The following is a 24,125-nucleotide window of genomic DNA, read 5'->3' as shown; positions in this document are numbered from 1 at the left end:
AATTCCGCCTCCCTACTCCTTAGAACTGGCTTTCGGCGTTTTTTCTCGACTCCAAAATTTACATCGGTGCTTAAATTCTGTTTTGACCCCATTCATCATCATCTTGGGTAGTTCTGCCGCGTGATAGGTTCACTCACAGTTTACCTTCATAACTGCCTGTCCTAAGCCAGTCTCTTAGTTTCTTCATACTTTTTTTCCAATCCTGAATATGCCCAACATCGTATGCTTCTTCCTCCCTCGTCCTCTCCTCCCCTCAATTGTTTCCTCTCACACAGTGCTCAGCAAGCACTTATTCCTCTTACAAAGCCCTGAAAAATTTATCTTTCTTTTCTTGATTTTCTCAACCAATTACCTCTCTTCTCCAATTCTTTATAACATCTCCTCATTCTCCACTCTATCCTTCCATTAAAGTCCTTCAGTCCTCCTCAAGATCCATATTTTTAAGAGCTCCATTGTAATTTTTAACACAATTTTTCCGCACAGTACGTCTCTACTCCGTACAATCATCACCACCCCATATCTAACATATGGCCAGTTTCTTTCTCAATTCCTCTTTCAAAGGTCTGCATATTAGTTTTTCCTTCTAATTAAAACCTCTTTTGCTGTCACTAATTTTGATTAGTTTTTTCTAAGAATTTTTTTCACAATTTATTATATTTAAATTAAAATCGTCGAATGCGTTGAAATTTATTTCAAGAGAAACTTACGATGGTTGCTACGTGAAGAGGATACACCATTGCGTGGATAGGGAGGCACTTCGAACGGGACTATAACAAATAATTAGCAAATTAAATAATTAAAATTTGATTCATTAAGTGTTCTGTTGTTCAGATATCTCAATGATTGCATCGGTTATATCTAGGGAATTTATCATGGTCATAAATATTTTCGCATGATATATTTTCATTTATATCTAGTATTTGTTTCTACGATAACGGAAAGAATACTCCTTATTCAATATTTCCTACCAAATATTATAATTGAGGTCGAAACAAACGGACAAAAGGTAGTCATCTCCAATAGCTTTGATCAACCGTCAAATAATTACAACTATGTATCATTCTTGTCCAGTGATGGCAAAACTATGTACTACATATTTTAGCTATCTGTTTTCGAAATTTCATAACTGACTAACACCCCAGATTACAGAATTAAGGGGTAGCGAATTTAGGTAAACATGTAGCGATTAACTTCACTGAATATTAAGAAACTGGGAGAACTGAGAATGGAAGGGAGTTATGTTTTTCAAGAAACAACAAGATTTGAATTAAGTTTCACTTTAATGCATTTTAATTAAGCAAATAGTAATTATACGGCAATCATTGCAATTATAAATTCTAAACCCACGGATATAACCTTGTAAGGCAGGCTCCAAACTTGGAAGTGTCTGGCAATGGAATCAACGATAGGTAAACATAGACTTGAAACATTGAAAATCTTGTATTTGGCGAAGGTATACACTTCAACCGCATTCTCTAATCTTTGTACTTGAGGGCTCAAAATGATAATAATTCAAAAGGTATCATCCACTCATCTCATGACTAACATTTGCGTATTTGACTGAACTATATTGCATTAATTTCACCATTTTGTCAATAATATGTTTATTTCAATTTGTATTTTTAGTTCAATAAGAAACGTTTTGCCATCAATTGATAAATATTAAACTTGTACTGGGTTTAAAGGAATTTTTGAAAAATTACACCCATTACATTATTTTATGCGGTTAGACTTGATTTTTGCTTAAAATTTAATACTCTTCTGTAAATACTCCATGGAACATGATGTCCCACCGAATTACTGTGCATATTTCGTTATTCCATATGATGGTTCCATAAAAGATAAACGTGCGATTAAGAAATATTTTCCATACGAAAAACTATGGCGACACCCGAGTTTCTAGAAAGATGATTTTCTTGTTTGGTTTTTTTTATTTTTTATACGCTACAATCTTTCGCGTTGCATATATTTTTTGTTGAGCGTAATAATTATACTTAAAAGTAATGATTTATTTTAGAAGAGAGTAGCAGAATAGAGAAAAAGATAGCTTACCCGGAAACTGTATAATTATCGGTCATTATTCGGTTATTATTATTACATTGCGGGTGATAAATAAGGAGTCGACATGCACAAAGCTAGCAATGGAGTAGGACAGGGATGTCAATATTCACCTCGCTATTCCCAAGAGCATGAAATATGCCTCCCTTGCCATTTTTTTAGAATATACATGCTAAAAAATGGCAAGGGAGGCATGTAAATGGCTGGAGGCAGGATAGAAGGAGGTGGGGAAATTATTTAGTAATATTTGCAAATGATCACGGTTACTTAACCAGTCTGCCAAAGAGATACAATCGTGACCTAGAGGAATGAAGAATTAGTAAGATTGTTCTGAGGTGTGCATTAATCCTAAAAATATGAATATAAATGAGATTTTCACGATAATGGCTGGTTACGTCAAACATTGAAGTTGGGGGGAATAAACTAGGACAGTACACCGATTGAAGAAGCGTTTCAGAAAAATGTGGGCAACGTAAAAAGGACAACAAGCTTAGATATGCAATAGGTTAAACACGCTTTTGGAAAGATACGGAAGTTGTACAAAGGAACCGTACGTAAGAAAATAAAAAAGACGTGATAGTTAATGTTGAGCGTAAGTTTGCATGGCTAGGTGGAGGACCATATTGAGGAGGACCTCAGAATACTTCAGAAATATGGTGTAACATTCATCTGACTTTACCACTACTTTTACCTATAAACATAGCTTTAGATATTAGCCATTTACTTCATTTGGCTGCGTTTTCTTTCAAATTTATTCATCCTAGATCATTTCTTACGTTGGCATTATATACTTGTCTATCTCAAACGTTTGGCCCTATTATTTCATATAAATTTTCAACAAAAATTGATTTATTCCTTTCATTCAATTTTTACTGTCCATTGATGCTTGCGTCCACCTCCTGGAGAATGTATTTCTCTCCACGCACATTTTCTCCACCCGAGGCTGGAGACATCCGCCTTTCGGAGCGTTAGTAGTTCCATCTCCCCCATGTGTCCCTCCAAATCATCTTGGAGATAAGACGATTTCAAATGTGCTTTATCTCACTCAGCTGCCTCTTTTGAAATTCAAGTCCTTCTCCTTTATCTCTACAGCTTCCGGAAAGGCTTCCCTCAGCCTCATAAGTCACATTTCCGAAAAATCGAGAGCTTCACTGAGAGGGAACTGCGTGACGTTGTAAGATATAAGACATGTTGGGTCAATGATGAATTTTCCACATGTTGGATGTTTCTCCAAAAGCCGTTTCTGCGTAATTCCTTTGAATAACAGAGGGATTAATTGCCACACTAAAAAAACTGAGCATAAAAAATGTCTTGTTTCACGGAAGATATCAGTTCTGTCAATGAGGATTCCAATAACCTGGTTAATGACATTCCCATTAATAAAGCTTCAAATAAAATTCATAGACAACCTAAATTAGCTGGAAAAAGGCACGTCCTTTTTATTTTCTAATCCTACACTTCGTCTCAGGATTCGCATTGAGGCACATACGAGGGTCATCCGGAAAGTAGTACCCGTTCGTGAAATAAAGACACAAAAGTAAATATTAACAAACATAAAAAATTTTATTTGAAAGAGGATACTTTAAACTACTTCTCAACATAATCTCCAAGCAAATTAAGGCATTTGTCATAACGTGTGACAAGTTTCTGTATTCCTGCTGCATAGTCCTTCGCCGCCAGCTCATTGAGATACGCGAGGGACCCATCTTGCACAAATTTTTGCATAATGCAGATGGTGTTTAACAATTTCATGAACAATTGTTCGAGAAACATTGGGAAAATGCTCACAGATGTCATCAATTGTGACGCGCCGATCGTTCCTCACGAATTCGTCAACTGAGCTCACCAGTTGGTCTGTAATGACAGACGGTCTCCCCGAACGCTCATCGTCGTGTGTGTTCCCCCTCCCCATGTTGAAGTTGCGACACCACCGCCGAACAGACGACTCGTCCATTACATTGTCTCCATACACCTCCTTTAATTGGCGATGAATATCACATGGGCGAACGTTTCTTGCATTGAGGAATTTAATCACTGCCCTCACTTCACAACTGGCGACGTTCTCAATTTTTTTAAACATTGTAAACAATCACAGAAACAACACAGGCAATGCTAGCGTCACGCAACTTGGCTCAGAGAAGGCAGATAAGCCACTGAAGCTATCTGACCTCGTCCAGCGGCTACTCGCGTCGTCAGCACTTCATGCGGCACGAACGGGTACTACTTTCCGGATGACCCTCGTACTTATTAAAGTTATCACCACAAGGCATACGTATCCCCAGCAAAGCCTTACGTTTAATCAAGTTGTAAAATAAACATATATTAATTTACAATTGAATTTGCAACACGCCCCTGACGTGTAGGCTTCCACGAAGGACACAGGTATGTACAAAGATAATGAACAAGGTACGAAAGTTGAAAATCATTAATAGTTCATAATAGTGAGCAGAAAAATCAATTAATATTTTAAACTTTTTATTATCCGAATTTACCAAAATTTAAATTTGAAACTGGTTATAAATCAAAAGACTCATAAAAAGGCGTCACGAAGATACAGATCTGCATGTCGCCCTTTGTCTACTTATCAGTCAAAAGTCTTACCTTTAAGAAACGTAATTTCGACTCTCCTTGACAACGTTAACGTTTGATTTCGCTGTCATAATATTTAGGGCTTAACTTAATCCCGTTTTATTGAGCACGGCCTGTCTGTAATTTAAATGGTGAAAAGCTACTGGGATATAGGCTGGACGAATTACATTACATAAAAATATGCTTAATTTCTGATTACCCTACAACGAAAGTTTTCGGATTATTTTATGCTTCCACATGGGAAGAATGTTAATAATATAATCATATCTAAGAAACTACTAACTAACATTCAAATATCACATTATAGCAATAACTTTTCCCGATTCCAATTGCTTAAATTGAATAAATCCGTAAACATAAACCATATATAAAAGTAATATTGCTCCAAAAAAACAATATTCTGATCAAAGTAATTCATTTATTGCTTACTGGTGTCCGAAATAAGTTTCACTAGGAGTTATTGTGCGCGGCACGATCATAAAGCATTTCTAATTGGACTTAATTAGCTAAAAGAAGGAAATTAAGTAAAGTATATATGACAGGGTTGATACACTACCACTGCTTACTATCTATGAAAGCCAACTTGGATACGGCTTTCATAAATCTTTTCAGTACATTTTGAATTACGAATTGAAAGAAGCTCTAAATGATATAAAAGGGCGAATTTGGAAAAAAAATGATTCGAAGTTTGGACCTTATTGGAATAATTCAACCGTAGAGCTATTTTTCCATGAATAGTTCCCAACAAAGTTTCTTCAAGAATTATTTCAATATCATGCATTATCCATTTAAGATATTTTATGAATTCTTAAACTAAATAAAGTAAGCCCGTAGGTAGCCTTTTGAACTCCTGTACCCCTTTCAGGGATTAATGATTTAACATTAGATACATGAATCTTACTGCAAAGTTCCAAAATTTGCTAAACTATCCAGAAAAAATTCCAACTCGAAAAATATCACGCTGTCCATATTGACGCTAAGGTAAAAGTAAGGTGTTTCACTTGAGAGGCAAGATAAAACTACATATCTCATGAATTCAAACAGAACACATGCTTGCAATCATTATTTTAGATACCTCTTTCTTACACGAGAATTATTTTTTTATTTAAAAATCTTTTTAAAATATATGCCACGCCTTTCCTTATGATTACCAATTTACTATGCGGAATTAACTTTTAAAAAGGCAGCGAGTTCTTAATTAATAAGATATTATCGAGCAAATGATAAAACTTACATATAAAATATGAACTAGGGGTCAATAGACATCAACTTCATATACCTTTACTTGCAAAGAATTCCTAATTAAGGCGGAAATGGAATGCTTTGGATAATGTACTGGTTTCACTACATGAGATCACGTGCTTGTTGCCTAGAGACTTAAGTATAGCTAGAGGACTTCTTAACCTTTGATAGACTCCTTCGAACTGTACAAAAAATTAAAATGCATTAAACCATACAGTATTTTAAACATGCATGTGGGTTCGGGCATGTAAAAATTTTTATAATTTGACTACATTATGTATGTATCAAAGAATATGTGAATCACACACTCGGTTTCCGATCATAGGATTTTTGTAACTTTTAATGATTCAAAATATTCAGAAATATACGAGGGTCATCCGGAAAGTAGTACCCGTTCGTGCCGCATGAAGTGCTGACGACGCGAGTAGCCGCTGGACGAGGTCAGATAGCTTCAGTGGCTTGTCTGCCTTCTCTGAGCCAAGTTGCGTGACGCTAGCATTGCCTGTGTTGTTTCTGTGATTGTTTACAATGTTTAAAAAAATTGAGAACGCCGCCAGTTGTGAAGTGAGGGCAGTGATTAAATTCCTCAATGCAAGAAACGTTCGCCCATGTGATATTCATCGCCAATTAAAGGAGGTGTATGGAGACAATGTAATGGACGAGTCGTCTGTTCGGCGGTGGTGTCGCAACTTCAACGACAGGGAGGGGGAACACACACGACGATGAGCGTTCGGGGAGACCGTCTGTCATTACAGACCAACTGGTGAGCTCAGTTGACGAATTCGTGAGGAACGATCGGCGCGTCACAATTGATGACATCTGTGAGCATTTTCCCAATGTTTCTCGAACAATTGTTCATGAAATTGTTAAACACCATCTGCATTATGCAAAAATTTGTGCAAGATGGGTCTCTCGCAAGCTTACAGATGAGCACAAAACCAAGCGTATGGCTGCAGCACTGACGTTTTTGGGACGTTATTCTGATGAAGGAGACTCTTTCTTGACTCGCATAATTACTGGTGACGAAACATGGGTTTGTTATGCATCACCTGAGAGTAAACGACAGTCAATGGAGTGGCATCATGCTCATTCACCAAACAAACCAAAAAAATTCAAGACAGTTCTGTCCACCAGGAAACTCATGGCAACCATTTTCTGGGATCGACGAGGTGTATTGCTTATTGATTTTATGGCCCGTGGAGACACTATTAATGCCAATGTGTATTGTGAAACATTAAAGAAATTACGGCGGGCAATACAAAATCGGCGGCGAGGTCTATTGTCTACTGGTGTCATTCTCGTTCATGACAATGCCAGGCCTCATGCAGCTGGGATAACACAAAAAACTTTTGCAGCAATTCAAATGGGAAACTTTCGACCATCCACCGTATAGCCCGGACTTGGCCCCTTCAGATTTTCATCTCTTTACAAAGCTTAAAGACTTTTTGGCAGGAAAAAGATTTGACAGCGATGAAGAACTTAAAGAAGGAGTGACCCTGTATCTCAATGAGCTGGCGGCGAAGGACTATGCAGCAGGAATACAGAAACTTGTCACACGTTATGACAAATGCCTTAATTTGCTTGGAGATTATGTTGAGAAGTAGTTTAAAGTATCCTCTTTCAAATAAAATTTTTTATGTTTGTTAATATTTACTTTTGTGTCTTTATTTCACGAACGGATACTACTTTCCGGATGACCCTCGTATTTGCAGTCGGCCGTTAACGGTTGGTTTGCATGTTTAATTACTCCAAGTAAATTTCCGCGTGACCTTAGAGTTGATTAAAAACAATAATTGCAAGATCAATACTTTGTAAATAATCCAAATCATCGATTTAAGTGTATGAATACTGCAGAGATAAATATTAAATTAGCACAAGAGTATATGCACATTGATTACCATTCATAGTCAATATATAGGATTTAACTTCGAACAATATGGACTTCTAACATTCATAATGATCTGAAAATTGATGGTTTCCCTGAATAATGTCATAATAATGAGCACCAATGTTTTAACTTTAACGAAGTCAAAACGGGAGGCGATTACCTGAGACACGGAAAAACTCAAAATTTTATGAGAGATATGTTATTCCCTGTTTTTACACCAACCACACCGTCTGTTTGCACGTACGCCTTCCTACCCTGTCTCTATTCAACACTTCCCCTCCATCCATACCGAATTCCCGTCACTCCGATCGGCTAGTCGTATTCCTATCCCCTCCTCCTCCTTCACCAACCCAATAACTACCCGATACTGATGACGGAACACACTTCTCCACCCAACTTCGCGATGAAAAAGTAATCGCTTTCCACATGAGATTTTTTCCATCTGCTAGGCTAACCTACGTCACGGCGGAGTGACAAATGATCTCACTGATGAATGAAGCCCCCCACCCCGAAACACGATTAATCCTTGGAGATCGCCCCTCACTCTCCGTCCGGTGCACCCCTCTAACTCCTCTTTTCCCCTGACGGATTGCGTATTTCCACTTTTTTCAACTCACTCCGCCACGGTTTCCCCCTGACCCACTCCATACCCGCCATTACCCTCGTAATTTCCCCGTCTTCTCTCAAACCCCGTCCATCTCCAGGAGTAATTTCTTCGGCGCAAGTGTAAGCGATATAAATGGACAGAATCAAATACCCTAAGAGATAATTGCCTATTGGTTGGTTTAATTGACGCATCTTCATTTGTGAGACAGGGAAAGAGTTATATTGGCCTCCTTTTCCGGTCCTTTACTGGCTTCGCAAAAAGATATCCATATGCAATCGCGTAAACAAAAAGTCATCACTGTATGTTTTTTATGGAAGTAGCAAGAAGGATAAATGGTAAGGAAAGAGAATCGCTACACCAGAGGACACCTTCATGCGTACATTTTATTTATTCAGTGGCTACGTTGAAATTCCGATACTATTCCATTTACCGTATGGTGCCATTAAGTAGTAGTTTTGAGGGGAGGCGACCGACAGCTAAGGTCATTTGCGCCATAGGGGAAGGACAGGAAAGGATGAAGGGTGGAGAGAAACCCGGCGTCGGCATTAGCCTACTCTTTACGAAAGGCGCCAAGGGGTCCGCGGCTTAACGTCCCATCCGACGGACGGCGTACTCACTCAAAGTGCCCTCCACAAAGCACCTCAAGTAGGGATCGAGATACCTCTGAAAAATATTCAACACCGCCGGGATTTGAACCCGCGCCCTCAGGGTGGGAAGCCAGTACGTTAGCCCCCGCACCATCTCGATCCCATGGTGCCATTAATTATTGAAGTATAGTACCATATTTTAATTACACTCGAAAGATAAATTAAATCATAAAAACATATGCATATGCCATAAAAACACTCCATTGCGGTGAAATATATGATGAAACAAAATTAAATAATTATTTCGTAACTGATAATAGCAACAGGTTGAAAATTCATGCTTGAATTTCAATTTAAGGTGGATTTTTTCATGAAATCAGTTATCCACGCCAGGATCTTTCGCAACCATTTGAATGGAATAAACAGCATTTTTTTAGCCAAAATATGGATGGGATTCTACGCAATCAAGCTACATACATACGTTTCGATCATTATTAAATGGAAAAATTTATTTAAACTATATACATTATTGGATAATTTCACCTTATTTATCAGAGTATATAATATAACTTCATAATTACTTATATTTGTATCATAATTGTAACAACCCTTGGGTTTTCGACGATGTGGTTTGGATTGACAATATCGCTAGCATCCTAGGCTGCCATGTTTAGGTATAAGTTAGATTGCTTCATTTATAACCTGCTAATTTAGGCTATACATCTTGTTGTTGCCCTCAAATGAAAGCCAATGAACGTGATAGATTGAAACTCAAATCAACGCCGGCTACCTTTTCATTGAAACCACCGAAAAGATCACCACAGTCTTGAGGAAACAAGAAGTTGGCACTAGACACAGACCCTTGACGAATATAGCTGGCAAGCAAACGAGACTAAAGGACATCTTTTCGTGAATTAAATACGTACCATGCTTATCTGGGAGGTCTTACATTTGCAAAACTTTCAAATCAGTGCTTCCAATTAAAGAAACAAGAGAGAGGAATAGAGGAAAGAACTTGATCTATTCTGCCGCGTCTATGTAAAGGCGCCTATAGCGGAACAGGGCGTGGTGTTAAGATTGAAGGATTGAAGTATTGGAAGTATAAGCCAAAGACAAGCGATACTATTCCGGATGCATTATGGAAGTAATGGAAATATTAAATATATATGTTATTTATTATTATTAAAGGTAATCTACCGGTTAAGGTAGGTTTTTGGATGGACACAACTACCAAACAAACATTTTATTATTCCTAACAAAACAAAAAATCCATCATCCTACTCTATATCAGGTCCCTCTTCATCTCTGAGTACTTTCTTCCTCCCTTCATCTCGTCCAACATCCCTATCCTGTTCCTTCCCTTTCCTCGTTTGTCCAACATTCTCCCCTCTATCACAGTCTTCAACATCCCACTGCCGGTCAACACCCCCTTCATTCACTTTTCCTGCCTCCATAGGATTTCTCCCAACAAACCCCTCTCTTCGCCCACCATACCAAGTACTTCCTCATTTGTTTTCTTCTTTGTCCATTTCACCTTCTCCATTCTTCTCCACACCCACATTTCAAAAACCTCCAATCTTCGTCTATCCTCCTGCTTCAAAAAAAAATATGTATATATATATATATATATATATATATATATATATATATATAAATTTATTTATATAACAAAATAAATACAGTTATCAACAGCCGGTTTGATAGGTAAGGGTAGTGCTCACCTGGTACTAATCCCAACTACGTGTGAAATTTAATCAGGGTATGGTAACCAGTTTCTTCTCTTATCGCCCAAGTATCGTAGGAAAGATCTCGTCTCCAAAAAATCACACTTGGATTTAGGTGACGGTATCCAAGGGAGTCTGCGGGAACTCGCGACTAAAGGCTCTACCTTCGACCAGGAGACGTCAACTAAAATACTGACGAAAATGTAGCTTATTTAAGCCAATGAACACGATGAAAATCCAGGACACACACTTAGCTAATGGAATTAAAGCCGCAGAAAGCTCCGAACGAAGAAATTTGTATAAAAAATAACAAAAATAATTCTTGAATCATTCAAAAATATCACGTACGCTATGCTACCATTTTTTACAATAATATGATTACAAATATGTCATTTTTTTAAATTTAAAGTCATTCATAAATTCTCAATAAAGTGACCCAAGGAATTATTTATGTTTATACATGGAGAATACAAAGAGTGGTGGACCCATAGACGTCGTTACGTGGTAATAGTCTTCCTTTGTAATTCTTGATCTTAAAAACCATTTTTCAACTTTAACTTCAGGTCTCAATGACACTGACCTATGTAGTATTCACGAAAAAAAAATTGGTTAAAAAATCTTACAACTGGCCCTGGGCTTAAAATAAGTTTGTGATTTTTCAAACTGCTACAAATCCGATGTTCTAGCTCTCATGTCAACTTTTTGTATCCACTCCTATTAACAGATTTTTAATATCATACTTCAGGAAGAGACATAACTCGTATATGAGTGAGAAAAATTTTATTCAATATTTTAACGGAATAATTCTCTCCAAAAACTTATGAAAGAAATATAATTATAATTTACCTTATTATAAGATGAAATATCTTTTTTTCATTACCATAAATCTATTTTCATTTAAATAGATTTTTTTAACACTATGGATACTAACCATTGGGCATGTTATAGAAAATAAAAATTTTAACCAACGGGTACAAACCAGGAACTGGATAATAAACTGAATTTGCACATGCATCCACAGTGCTATCCACTATCCTTTTACATCAAAAAGCGTACCCTATTATGCATATTTAGCAATGTGACACTACGCATGAAGAAGTCTGTTTCTATAAAATGAATCATTTGGCCTACTACAAATAAAAATATATTTAAACTAGTTGGCAAATAATATTATTTGAAATTTTAGACAACTGATCTCGTTCATATTTTTATTTGCAAAATACTACAGCTGAAAATATGTAATAATATACGATGATTATGAAAAAGTACATACATTTTGAGGTTAACCATGTTTTGAGCCTCTCAATGCTTTAAGTCACATGAAAATATCTGCACATGATTCCTCAAATGATCCTAAATTAAATATTATTTTTCTTAAGGAAACTAGAAAAACACTAGAAAGATTGCTTTGAAACTTGTTGCTGGATTTTTCAAGAAAAGGACAACGTAAACACATCTGCTGCGCCTGGCAATGTATCATCCCAGGGAATATTAAAATGAGGAAAAAGATATCATTGGTGGCAAGAGGCCCTGGCTAGGTATTCTAGTGGTATCTGTACTTGGCATTTCGTTAGAATTTCTTTAGGTCCATAGATTTTGCAATTCTATTCCGAAGATGAAAAAGGAGCGAATTTCAAGTATTTCAAAAATATATTAATTATGCTTTCATGCTGATAGTACTACTATTTTCCTTTCGTTTCCTTATTAAGTGCTCTTTCCTTTTACGTTTTATTAACAAGATAAGTTATTTGAATAGGTTTTAGCTTCCACCTGATATATATATATATATATATATATATACCCCAATTTCTATAATTTTTCAAGTGTTGGTGAATGTCCACCAAGCTCTACAATTGCGATACGGTTTTGCATATAAACAAAACATATGATGTGGCTAGAGCCTAAAGTTATTCATGTATATTTTCAAAGGTAGCGTCATCAAATATGCATTTTTCAAAAATAATGGCGAGCAACGATGGAGAGATATTTTATGTCCTCCAGCCAAAATGACCGTCCATATCGTCCATACAGCATCAATTTATAAGCCGAGGAAACCTCCAAATAGTTAAGAGCAATCCAATGTCATAGCTGCAATGTGGTCCAGCAACCTCAAAGGTTTGACCACTTCAAATAACTATTTCCATTGGAAATGCATATATAAGCATCATCGACGCAAAATTCCTCCCCACACCACTCCTGGAATCATGATACCTGATTTATCAGCGACGGTAATATATACTTCTAAAGGAAATTGGAGTTTGCTGTTTCATAATTTCCTGCCGTAAAAGGATCTCTTATAGAGCATGACTAGCACTGACCTACATTAAAAATGACTTTGGTTACAAAGAAAAGTGTGCCACGGTCAATACTAAAATAGGCATTTCAGAACACAGCCCGCGTTTACTTTTTCTAGCCCATTCCCCAAATTCAGCAAACCCGATAACTTATGAAACATTTTAATGTGCGATAACTAACTTATTGGTAAAAATTGTTCCCTTAATACATTAGCCATTTTATCTTATTAAAATGATTTTCATGAGAAGCGCCATTTGAGCTCGTGGTTTTAATTATTACTGTGTTTGCTAAAAATTTAAAATCCACAATGAAGTTCGTTCACTGCCGGGCTGTGAAGGGATTGCATATTCATCGCTCAAAATGTATTCTCGCAAGATTGAATTTTTCTGCACATACGTAGATCAGTTCAAATTTACATGTAATCTCACTATTTTCTCATAGATGCTCTTCTCCCTCTCTTAATGTGTTCTTTTCTTTTCCTTCTCTTCCTTTTTACGGTTCGTGGCCTAACACCCCCCGCCACACGCCCTTGCAGCGGCTTGCGGGGTATTATGTAGATGTAGATGTAGATGAAAGTGTATATGAAATAACCAGTATGGCAATTCCATATGGCAAGCATCACCAATCAGTGTTTTTGGAATTTTTGAGCCATTCTAAATTGCCCAACTAATCTGAACTAAGGAAAAATAAAAGTAAATTATAAAAATCATTTAACGAAATGCCCATATGACCGTATGAACAGTGCAATTTACCTCCGAAAAATGAGTTAACGTGCCTTCTTTTGTAAAGATATCTGGAATTTTTTTCTGATTTTATCCTAAGAATTTGTAGAAATTGATGAGTTAAGTGCATGCATCATGCTGATAAATATGTCTTCTTCAAAATTAAGAGTATTTTTTACCTTAAAAGTGAAACCAAAAAATACATTCACCAATCAATATTTCCAATACCACCAAATATTGGGCGAGTAATTTTATACAGTGTCGCCTTAACTTTCATGTGGGCGCTATAACGTTGTAAAAGATGCATTTACGTAAAACAAAACGTTTTATGCTTGCTATCATTTTTAAGTCATAGTCACGCCAGAAACTATTTTACTTAGCTGACGCTCTTTGGAACGACTTAAATCCCGGAGTTCGTTTTTTAAGCATTAAAGTTTCAAACAACTTTCTGTAGATATTATCCATTTTCAAGATCAATCATCAATCATCCTCCAACTCATGGCTTCAGATAAATATTCAAAGTATATAAATTATTTTTCCAGAAAGACATTTCTAGCATAAAATTTCTTATATTTATCGAATATACCTGTATGTAGCTTGAAGTGCACTTTGCGATAAACTTTACTTTAATTCCTAGTGTTAAGAAAATTAAAGTCGAAACCAATATTTGAGTAGCATTCGAATGAGTAGCTGGGTACCAAATGATGTAGTACATAACTGAACAAGGGATTTAAAACAAATTTTTATCCACCAAAATTTTCGCTGACCTATGCAATTCATTTGCTAATTGTTATCTCTTTCTTTCTACATTCCTCCAGGTGAGAACCCAGCCGAGCTGCACCATGGGAGCGGATCTCCGAGTTGCGTCAACGCTTCCGAAAACCTTGTTCTTCTACTTTTGACTTTCCTTCTGATTCACGCGACGGCCATACGAAAGACCGGAGGCGACACAGTCGTCTCAGGAGGTGGACACCGCGGGAGATGAACCTTTCAAACCCTGGACCCACATATCAAGAGAAACCACGGCGGAAAATCTCTCCAGTGCGGATTCCATCGGAAAGGAAGTTAGTACCAACAAGACAAAAGGGAGGAAGGATAGCAATGGAAAGTCCAAGAGTCAAGAGAAGAGAATTTTGTAACAATTGAAGAAGTCGTTGACGTGTGGTAGCACAAGTGTACAGTGGCTAAATACGTACTTTGCACGTAGTGACGCGCTCGGTAGGGAATTATTATCATTAAGAGATCCCAAGTAAATCGCCACAGAACTATTTTCGATGTGATATCTAGACATGGATGAAAGATCGGGAATTGTAGCCGCTAGGACGGCGTCTAGCAGTATAGGGGCGTGGAATGGGAATTCACGTACACGCAAGTGTACAGACAAAAGTTACTTGTACCCCTGCCTACTCTCCCGGGGCATTTTTGGAGGAAGGTTTTTGAAGTTCATCGTTCCCAGGCCGCGCCCCTGCGGCAATTGGTGTGAAAGTGAAGGTGACACAACCGCTGTAATTGCGAAGTTGGGCGGGTGGAAACGAAATGAAGAATTGCTAGGTGGAAGTGAATGTTGAGCTGAGTCCTCCACATATCCCTTCCCCTCTACTACTACGACGAAAGGGCGTGTGCTAACGTGTGGGAATGGCTGCATATTAAATGCGTAAATATGTACCTAAACACATATCTAAATTCATTTATTACGCGTGCGTGTATGTGTATATATATATATATATATATATATATATATATATATATATATATATATATATATATATATATATACACACACACACACACACACACACACTCAAACACACACATATATATTCAGCCACACATAAATACATATTAATTCGGCTATACTGCCCACTCTGCGTTACTCATTCATACGCTTCGGACACACCCCCGCAACTCGAGTTATGACGAGCGTTGGCTGTGCCGGAATTGTGAAAAATGGGATACAAGTGATTAAACCTGAGGTGGGGGATAGTGGATAGGGTGGGGTAGGGTTCTTTATTTGGTGCGAAGCGCGATGAGGTGAGGTAGGGTTGGAAGGGAAGAAGAGGACACCGTTGGGACGGGTGGGGCAACGCAGGGGTAAATTTGATAGGGGCTACGGGAGAATGTTTTGAACGCTGAGAGGAACTGGTGTGAAAGGGGTTGAGGGAAAGTAAATTAGCCATCAAGGGGATGTAGAAAGTGGTGACAGTTTCACAGGAGGGAATAAAAGAGTGCTAGATGCTGGGAAGGATGGGGTAATTTGAAAGAAGAGACCAAGCACACTTGAGAATAAATGCTACGCTTGAAATGACTTGGAATTAAACTGGTATTTAAGGATAATTGGACGAAGAAAAATAACTTTGAAACTTCTAGGATTAGACTCAACTACGTCAGTACCCTTTGAACTCATTATTTCCAAGATACTTATGCCGGTAACAAGATTTCCTTAAAAAAGCTAGGAGAAAATACATGAAATGAGTATGAACTTCCACGACTACATGCAAGTCTTTCTCAACTTTGATATTTAATATTTTCAGAAAATACTGAAATTCGTATGTTCATTTCATTTTTCTCAATTATTCAATGGAGTCAAACAATACATCCAACGCTGACTAAATACATATTTTGATCTCCCCACCAAATATTTCCTATTGCTTTCCCGCATATTTTGTATACTTCATTTAAGTTAATAAATTCAATATTTTACCATTTTCTCATATGCACATTCTTTGTCGTCTTTAAAAATAATTTCGATATCCTTCCTGGACGGGAATTTCGGCATTGAGGGCTATATCAAAAGAAGTACTTGGGAAAGAGAATGAAATTTTATTGAGGAAAAGCTTCAATGATAGATGGGTGATAAATAATTAGTGACTAATTGATAGAAAGAGTGTGCATGAAGTAAAGCGAGTAATTATCTTTAATAGAGTGGAAACGGGAGAGAAAAATTCTAGAAATTCGGTTAAGTGAAAATAACAGGGCATTTGATGAGAGGTTGGTTGAATGCGTCGGAAATATAACCGTAAGAGGACTTTCACAGGGGAAATATTACGAGGAAGCATAAAAAATGGGAAATTTTTGAGAAAGCAACCATAGAATGAGACATAGGTGGCAATAGAAAAGCTCGCCTTTCAACCTTTACGCACAAAACTTCTCTAATACAAAGGCGTAATTTGAATTAGAAGGAAAAGATTTTCATGCTCCCGGGAAAGGTAAATTTCTCACAAACAAAATAGTTTCGATACAAGTACGAAAAATTCAGCACGCAAGAAAAAAACGTGAAAGTTGATTAACTATTACGAGGGAATTAAGAAAAAACTGATTACCTATCCTTGGATTCGGTATACTTTGAACGACATCGATTTGTCCAAGCCGTTCAATCAGGTCGAGTGGTGTGCGCATACCACAGAGGGAACAATGCATAGAGAGAGGGGATGAGGCAATGCAGGGTAATGCGACGCGTCTAGGGACTCAGACAAAAAAGAGGCGTCAATTAAGGGTTTCTTTTGGAGACGATTGAAATTTGGTATCACTGAAACGGGTAGTTGGACTGAGAGAGGGGAAGGGAGTGAGTGAGTGCACGAATTGCGGTGGTGGACGCAAAACCATTGAAATTGGAGAATGCGAAGTGATTACTGTCCGCGAAAGCCGCTACCACTCGAGGGAGGAGAGCCGCGGATTCTCGGACGATGGTGGATGAAATGTGATAAACGAAATGAACAGCTTGAGAATAGTTTAACAAGAAAAAGACAGCAGTTATTCGAAGAATACTTTAATCATGAAAAAAGCCGTCAAATGAAACGGTGTGTAATTGGTAAGAGAATTATTAAAGTGTTGTTTATGGAGGATTGCTTGTCTATTTTTTCGGCTGACAACATTTTCTTTCAGTTTCCTTCGTAGAGTAATTTAATGAAAGTTTTTTTCGAAAAAAGAAAATATCCTTTATGGAACACATGTGCATCGGAAGTAGGTAAGTATTTGCAGAAATACTCTTTGAATGAAATTTTCACTTGGTATACCCTCCTAAAATAGCGTAAGGAGAAGGATTTCGTAAGTTATGTGAAAGTATTACAGGAAAAAAAAGGAGATGTAAGGATCTGACCGTCGGTTTAAAATCAAAAAAACAGTAACATTGCCAAGATGATACCATAACTCCCAAATGCATTAGTTGGTAACCTAGATCCTTTCGTCTCTCTGAGTCATCGATCGATGGAATTTGCCTCAGCACCAGACTTCCATTATTAATTACTATGCTCGCCCAGTTTTCTAATCTGTGGGCTTTTCTAATCCCAGTTTTCTAATTTGGCCCTAATCATTGACAAATACCCACATAAACAAATTATTATTACGGTTCCTATAAATATTCTAAAAATTCCTACCTTTTGTGCGTTCTAATTTCGTTCGTATTCACATTCAACGGTCTGGGCCGAAATTACTGAGCTCATGTCACCAGCAAAAACGTTGACTGATGTACGTCACCCGCAGACGTTCTCTTCGTGTAATGACCCATCAACTCTAGCACGGAACGCACACATCCCCATACATCATTAGGAGAACAAAACATAAGGGAATATCTTAAGGAAATTGCATGAACAGACATTTGAGACGAGCACATGTGTGAAGCAAGCCATGTAATTTGAGTACGCCGAAATTAGAGTTGATGTAAGAGAAATATCAAAGTGTGATTGAAAATCAATGATATCCTTAAACAAATTAGAAACACGACTTTCAAGTACTGAATTAATTTATTGATGTTACAAAGATTTTATATTTTTGACGTTGATATGCTTTTAAACGTTAAAACTAAAAATCTTTGGATCTCAGAATTGAGGATGTCACTTTTTCTAAATACTAGAGGGGGAGTCTGGATGATACGGACACATTTCAAGTGGGACTTGACTCAAAGGCGGCTATTATTTTAAAAAATTATCTTTTTGGTCATCAAATTTGAGTACAAATGCAATATTTCCATGTCAAAAAGCATTTGATACTCGTTATATGTTATTTATGTCTTCTTGGTTGCCACAAGGTTCCATTTTTATATAGAGAAAATATTTTATATATTGTAGCGAGCATTATTTTAAAACCTAAATTTGATAGGTACAGAAACGAATTTTATAAGGAGAGAATTTAAAGAATAAAGAATTACTGAATTCAGCCTCTTTGTACTGCTAACGCATTTAGCTGTCGGCCTGACAGTGGAAGTCATATTGACAAGAAAAAAGTCACACGCTTTTACAAGTGTTATAACCAAATATTGTGTTGAACAGAAGTTTCAGCCTAACACTTCCACCCATGCAACAAATATATTTTACTATCCAACTGACTTCTTTTATCGACATGACTTACATCTAGAGGCAGCTCATTCATAAAGAAGTACTGTTGCCTCAAATGTCTTTTACCCTTATCCACTCGTTTATTTTAAGCTTCAAATTTTCCCTTAGACCTAATTAACGTTATTATTCATTTGGTATTTTACATACTTTATATGCGTGAACCTGTGTAAAACCTGGGTTTACGTGTAACTTATTATATAGAAACTTATAATCAAGGATCAGAAAATGTAACCATACTATTCTAAGAGCCTTTAACATAAAGATAAAGTTAAGCTTTTAAGCTTTAGACCTGAAACTAGTCCGTAATATGAGCCTAGGGTAATGCTTTCATATTGAGTTAAATTTTCCGAACTACCTTTTTGATGAATATTTTAACTGATTTAAAATTTAAGGCAGAAAAATTGTAATAAATACTGAAATAAAAAGGAGATTTTTAACTTTTACGATTTACTTGGTACCTTTATGGTTGTCTAGCATATCACTCCCCACATTATTTGGAAAGTAACTGAGCAAATGTTGAAATAATAAAAATCGATGTTCTTGCAAGGAAAAAATAATACCCAAAAATGGTCAAATCAAATATATGAGCAGGATCGAATTGCTGAAACCCGAGTAAATTGATCATTATTAATCCTTTCATCTCTTTTAGATCTTTTCTTTTTCAACTATTATCTTACCCAACTTTTCTCTGTTAATAGAGATCTTCCTTTCTTACTTCCCGATAAAGTTTGTCACTTGTTACTTCCCGACAGTGATTTAACTTTGCTGTATAGCGCACCAATTTCACCCTTCCTCTGCAAACTTTCCACATCCTTGCACTGCGTCTTCCACCATGCTTCTTTTGCTTTATTTGTCACTCGTCTCAGTTTATTATTTAACTATTTGTACTTCCTTCTGTCTATTTTTGAGTTTACATTCTTCCATTTCCTCCTATTATCTATCTTTGCAATCGTCTCATCCGTGACCCATGGTTTCCTCGTCCTTTCTACATTAATAATTAGTATGGTTTATTTTGGGGCTTTCAATATCACTTTTTTGATATATTCCAATTTTTCCTCGGAGTACTCAGCTCTTTTCCCTCATCCATGAATTTCTTTACAGCCTCCTGGTACTCCTTCTTTTTCAATCCATTTAATGCTTCTACAATCCATTTTCTAACCCGCCGCCCCTGCCTTATCTTTTTGAAACGGACGCTACATTTCATAACAACTAAATTGTGGTAAGAGTCCGCATCCGCTCCCGGGAAGCTGTGCGAATTATCACACTGTTCCTAAACCTGTTTCTAACAAGGATATAATCAAGCTGATACCTTTCTGAGTCACCTGGCATTTTCCATGTATACCTGCGTCTTTTGTGGTGTCTAAACCAAGTGCTGGTGATGACTAACCCCTGTCTCATGCAGAAATCCACTGCTTTCTCCCCGCGGTCATTCCTCGTCCCTAAACCGTATTCCGCCACCTCATCACCATCTCTTCCTTCGCCTACGATATCATTGCAATCCTCCATCGCTATTAAATGTTTACCAGCAGGAAAACCCAAAATTGTTTTCTCTTACTGATCGTATCAACTTCGTGCTTATGACTGCTTGGTGGCATGTGTACCTGATCAGTGACCAAGTTCGCCAGTTATGCTTATATCTCTACTAGTAATGTTCTATCCACTGCTTGGTCTATGTTTACTACGCTTCTTCTTATCTCTTTATTCAATATTATGGCAACCCCTCGTTGGTTCTCTTTCCGCCGCTGTATATTATTCTATAATCATCACTCCAGTAATCCCCTTCCATCTCACCTCGCATAAACCTAAAATATCTATATTTCCTCTTTCTATCTCCCCTAATATTCTCTAATTTTCCTGTCCTCGTACTTCTTCTGCGTCTTTTGTCCTTCGGCCGTCCTAGCATTAGATCCTAACATTCTACATTCCTATTCTAACTAAATTGGTCTACTTCTGCGTCTTATGCCTAGAATTACTGGCGAAATGTTTATACCATATAGTTATTTTTTCTATTCCTTCCATTGGACTTGAATATTTCCTGGTACGCTCAACAACTTGTTTAGTTATTATCTCATTGTGTAAAGGCTTCCCCTTCTTCCTTATTTTTTCTCGGGGCACTCTGTCAGGCATTCCTAAATGTTGCAAATTTCTTCCAAATTGCGCACCTTCTCCAACTGCCTACGCCTAACACTTCTTTATTGAACGCCTTTTCTGATGTAATATAGTGTTATCATTATGCTCTATTCTATAATTCCACGCGGCTATAATTTTCTGAACTATCTATCATTTTTTCTTCTTCCTAATTGTAAATCAATATACTTCTTGTTCCAGGGCATATATGATATATTTTTGGTCCTCAAAATTTTTATTGAGGATTGTGGTAAATTTTGTTCCTTATTCTGTTTCTTTGGTTCCCTTCTTTCTTTTTTCTGTTTAGACTTGAAGTAAACAATAAGAGGGTTTTAGTCTGTGCGCATTAGGAATTTGAAGATTCTCGGTTTTCTGAACAAAGTTTTCAAATCTTTTTTAACTACAATAAAGTCTAATCGTTATTTTTAATATAGAGGACCCTCCCAGCCTTCTGACTTCGTTTCTGAACAATACTTCCGCCCCCAAGATGTCCTTTGATTCGCATTGATTCCCATTCTATCAATCATTTTGTCTCTTTCCTCGTTCCAGTTTCCCAGAGGGTGGTTGGATTAGTAGGGTTATAAGAATAAGAGAAGATAGAAGACTGAAGAATGCTAGGATTATACGGAAATTGGAAAATTTTACATCATAAGGAGGGAGTACCTGTAGTAGGTGGTTTAACATTTTAAGATAAGCGAAAATATAGGAAGAGGATGAATAAAAAATAAACTACAAATAGATCTGAGGAAACGAAGGATTCACCAAGAAATGGTGTATTAAACAAGTTCGAAGCGTCCGGAAAAACTCTTTCATTAAAACCTACCCGAAAACTATCAGTAATGACAGTGATGTTGATTTTAGCAGATCTTATCGGTCGATTCGACTAATCAGTATACTATAAGCTCGACTATTGAGCGTCATACAATGACCGTCTCACTGAGGATCCGCATTGGTTAATTCAATCTTTCAAACACTTCTGGCGTTTCCTTTTAATCTGTGAAAACGAATTTCATCCTCACTGAGTCTATATTGATATTTGAAAGAAACACCGCACCAATCTCATGAAACAGTACCAAGTACAAATCACTCATCGGCAAAATTCTTTTGAGAGATACTCCAAAATTGGATACACAATCTTTTACAGGACTACCAGATCATCAATTTTAATTATACGTGGATAAATATGGACTTTCCCCGAGCCATTTCCGCAAATGATACCGAAATATTTGCGACGCATTCAATTTTTTTCAGTAAAAAATACACCTCGTGTTCTACTAAAGGCAAGTAAAAGGGGCAAATAAATCATCTTGAGTGACAGTTGGGTCGTCGTTATTTCTTACGCTGTCTCCAACAAGAATCTGATGCTACGAAATATTTCCACCAATGGTACAATCTCACAAGGCTACTAGACCACGCAATTAAGCAATGCTGTGAATATACTCCTGCTCCCCATTACACGTTTGCAAAGTGAGTAAGAGATACCACACGTTAAAGCAATTTAAAAATATTCAACATATACATAAAAAATTATATGGCATATCACGTAATGATAACATACATATAATGGATAATCACGTACACCATTTTTCAAAGCTTGACGCCGATCAGGTTTTCAAAAAGATGGAACTACAATTTTTACCCTTCGCCAACAAAGGGAAAAATGTGAATGAGAGAGCTTGACACGGAAAAAATGATTGTAAATTTTAAGTTTCAAATAAAATGATAACGTAACAATGATTTAAGCTGAAAACAACCTTAAAACTTCTCTGCACAGACTTCTTCAAGAAACATTGATACTTACATTTTCTTCCAGACAATGATCTCCTTATTGACCTTATGGGCATTGGATATACAGCTCTTCCTTTTAATTGGCTGAAGGACTACACTCAATCAGTGGTGAAAATCCTTATTAGAGAAGTTACTTGGTACCTTGTCCCTTCCAACTCCATAACCCTGACGACACTGCTGCGTTTTTGTCATCTTCGAAATTCACCTCATCTGACCACACTATATACCTCTCCTAAACAGAACTGTACCATTGTTATATGATATGTATTTTTGCACAAGGCATACTCGAAAAGTAAAATCCGTGTGGTCACGAAAAATATATTTTTTAAATAAGTGTTTATTGACGGTTTTAGTTTCTTAAATCTATACTTCACTTTCTTCTACATATTCGCCGTTCACTACCAAGTACTTTTAGTAACGCTGCGCCAACTTTTTTAATCCCTCAGCCTACATGTAATACATAATAAAATGCCAGCAATTTTTCTTTAATATGCGATGAATTTTTTCCCAGATTTATTCTACTTATTTTTGGAACGGACCTTGTAGATGCTCACCGCCTGAGACCCAGTTGGCGATGGTAGTCGAGCTCCACGTCGTCTTCAAACCATAGTCTGCCAAGCCACAGTCTCAAGTGCTATAAGAGGAAATAGCCGATAGTTTCAAGGTCGAGGTCTAAGATAGCAGTCCAAAAACGTTCGTCCACTCAATTATTTACTCATTCGTCGACCCAAGATTCTTTGCTCTCAGTGTGAGTCGGTTAGCATTTTTGTTACCCACCTTGCACACAATTAATGATATTTTCCGTAACAGTCGTGTATACTACCTTGATCAAAAATTTCCCGGAATTTATTCAGAAAATTAAAAATACAAGTTTATTCATCTAAATCTATATTGTCCCCTTCAAAGTAATCCCCATCGACTGCAACACACTTATGCCAGCGCTTGATCCAATCCTCGAAACATTTTTTATATTCGGTTTTCGGTATGTCCATCAGTGCTTCCTGCGATTTTTCCATTACTTCCTCTCGGCTGCTAAAACGCGTTCCCCGTAATGGTTTTTTAACTCGATTGAACAGAAAGAAGTCACAGGGAGCCAAATCAGGTGAATTCGGTGGCTGTTGGATGGTATTTGTTGCATTTTTCGTCAAAAAATTACGAATAATGATAG

The 24,125-nt window shown here is 37.0% G+C and overlaps 1 protein-coding gene across 1 annotated transcript in view; it reads left to right on the top strand.

Moving 5' to 3' along the window:
- Positions 1 to 15,400, top strand: part of LOC139695164 (zwei Ig domain protein zig-8-like) — a 593,972-nt gene extending 578,572 nt beyond the window's left edge. Inside the window, exon 8 of the mRNA XM_071593824.1 lies at positions 14,531 to 15,400. Coding sequence (XP_071449925.1) covers positions 14,531 to 14,697 — 167 coding nt within the window. The 3' untranslated portion in view covers positions 14,698 to 15,400. The remainder of the gene's footprint in view (positions 1 to 14,530) is intronic.
- The last annotated feature ends 8,725 nt before the right edge of the window (positions 15,401 to 24,125 follow it).

This window comes from Hetaerina americana, unplaced genomic scaffold (assembly GCF_022747635.1).
Source record: "Hetaerina americana unplaced genomic scaffold, ioHetAmer1.1.p SCAF_6, whole genome shotgun sequence".
Taxonomy (NCBI): domain Eukaryota; kingdom Metazoa; phylum Arthropoda; class Insecta; order Odonata; family Calopterygidae; genus Hetaerina; species Hetaerina americana.
Note: the sequence above shows the minus strand (reverse complement) of the source record. Positions and strands in the feature narration are given on the sequence as shown.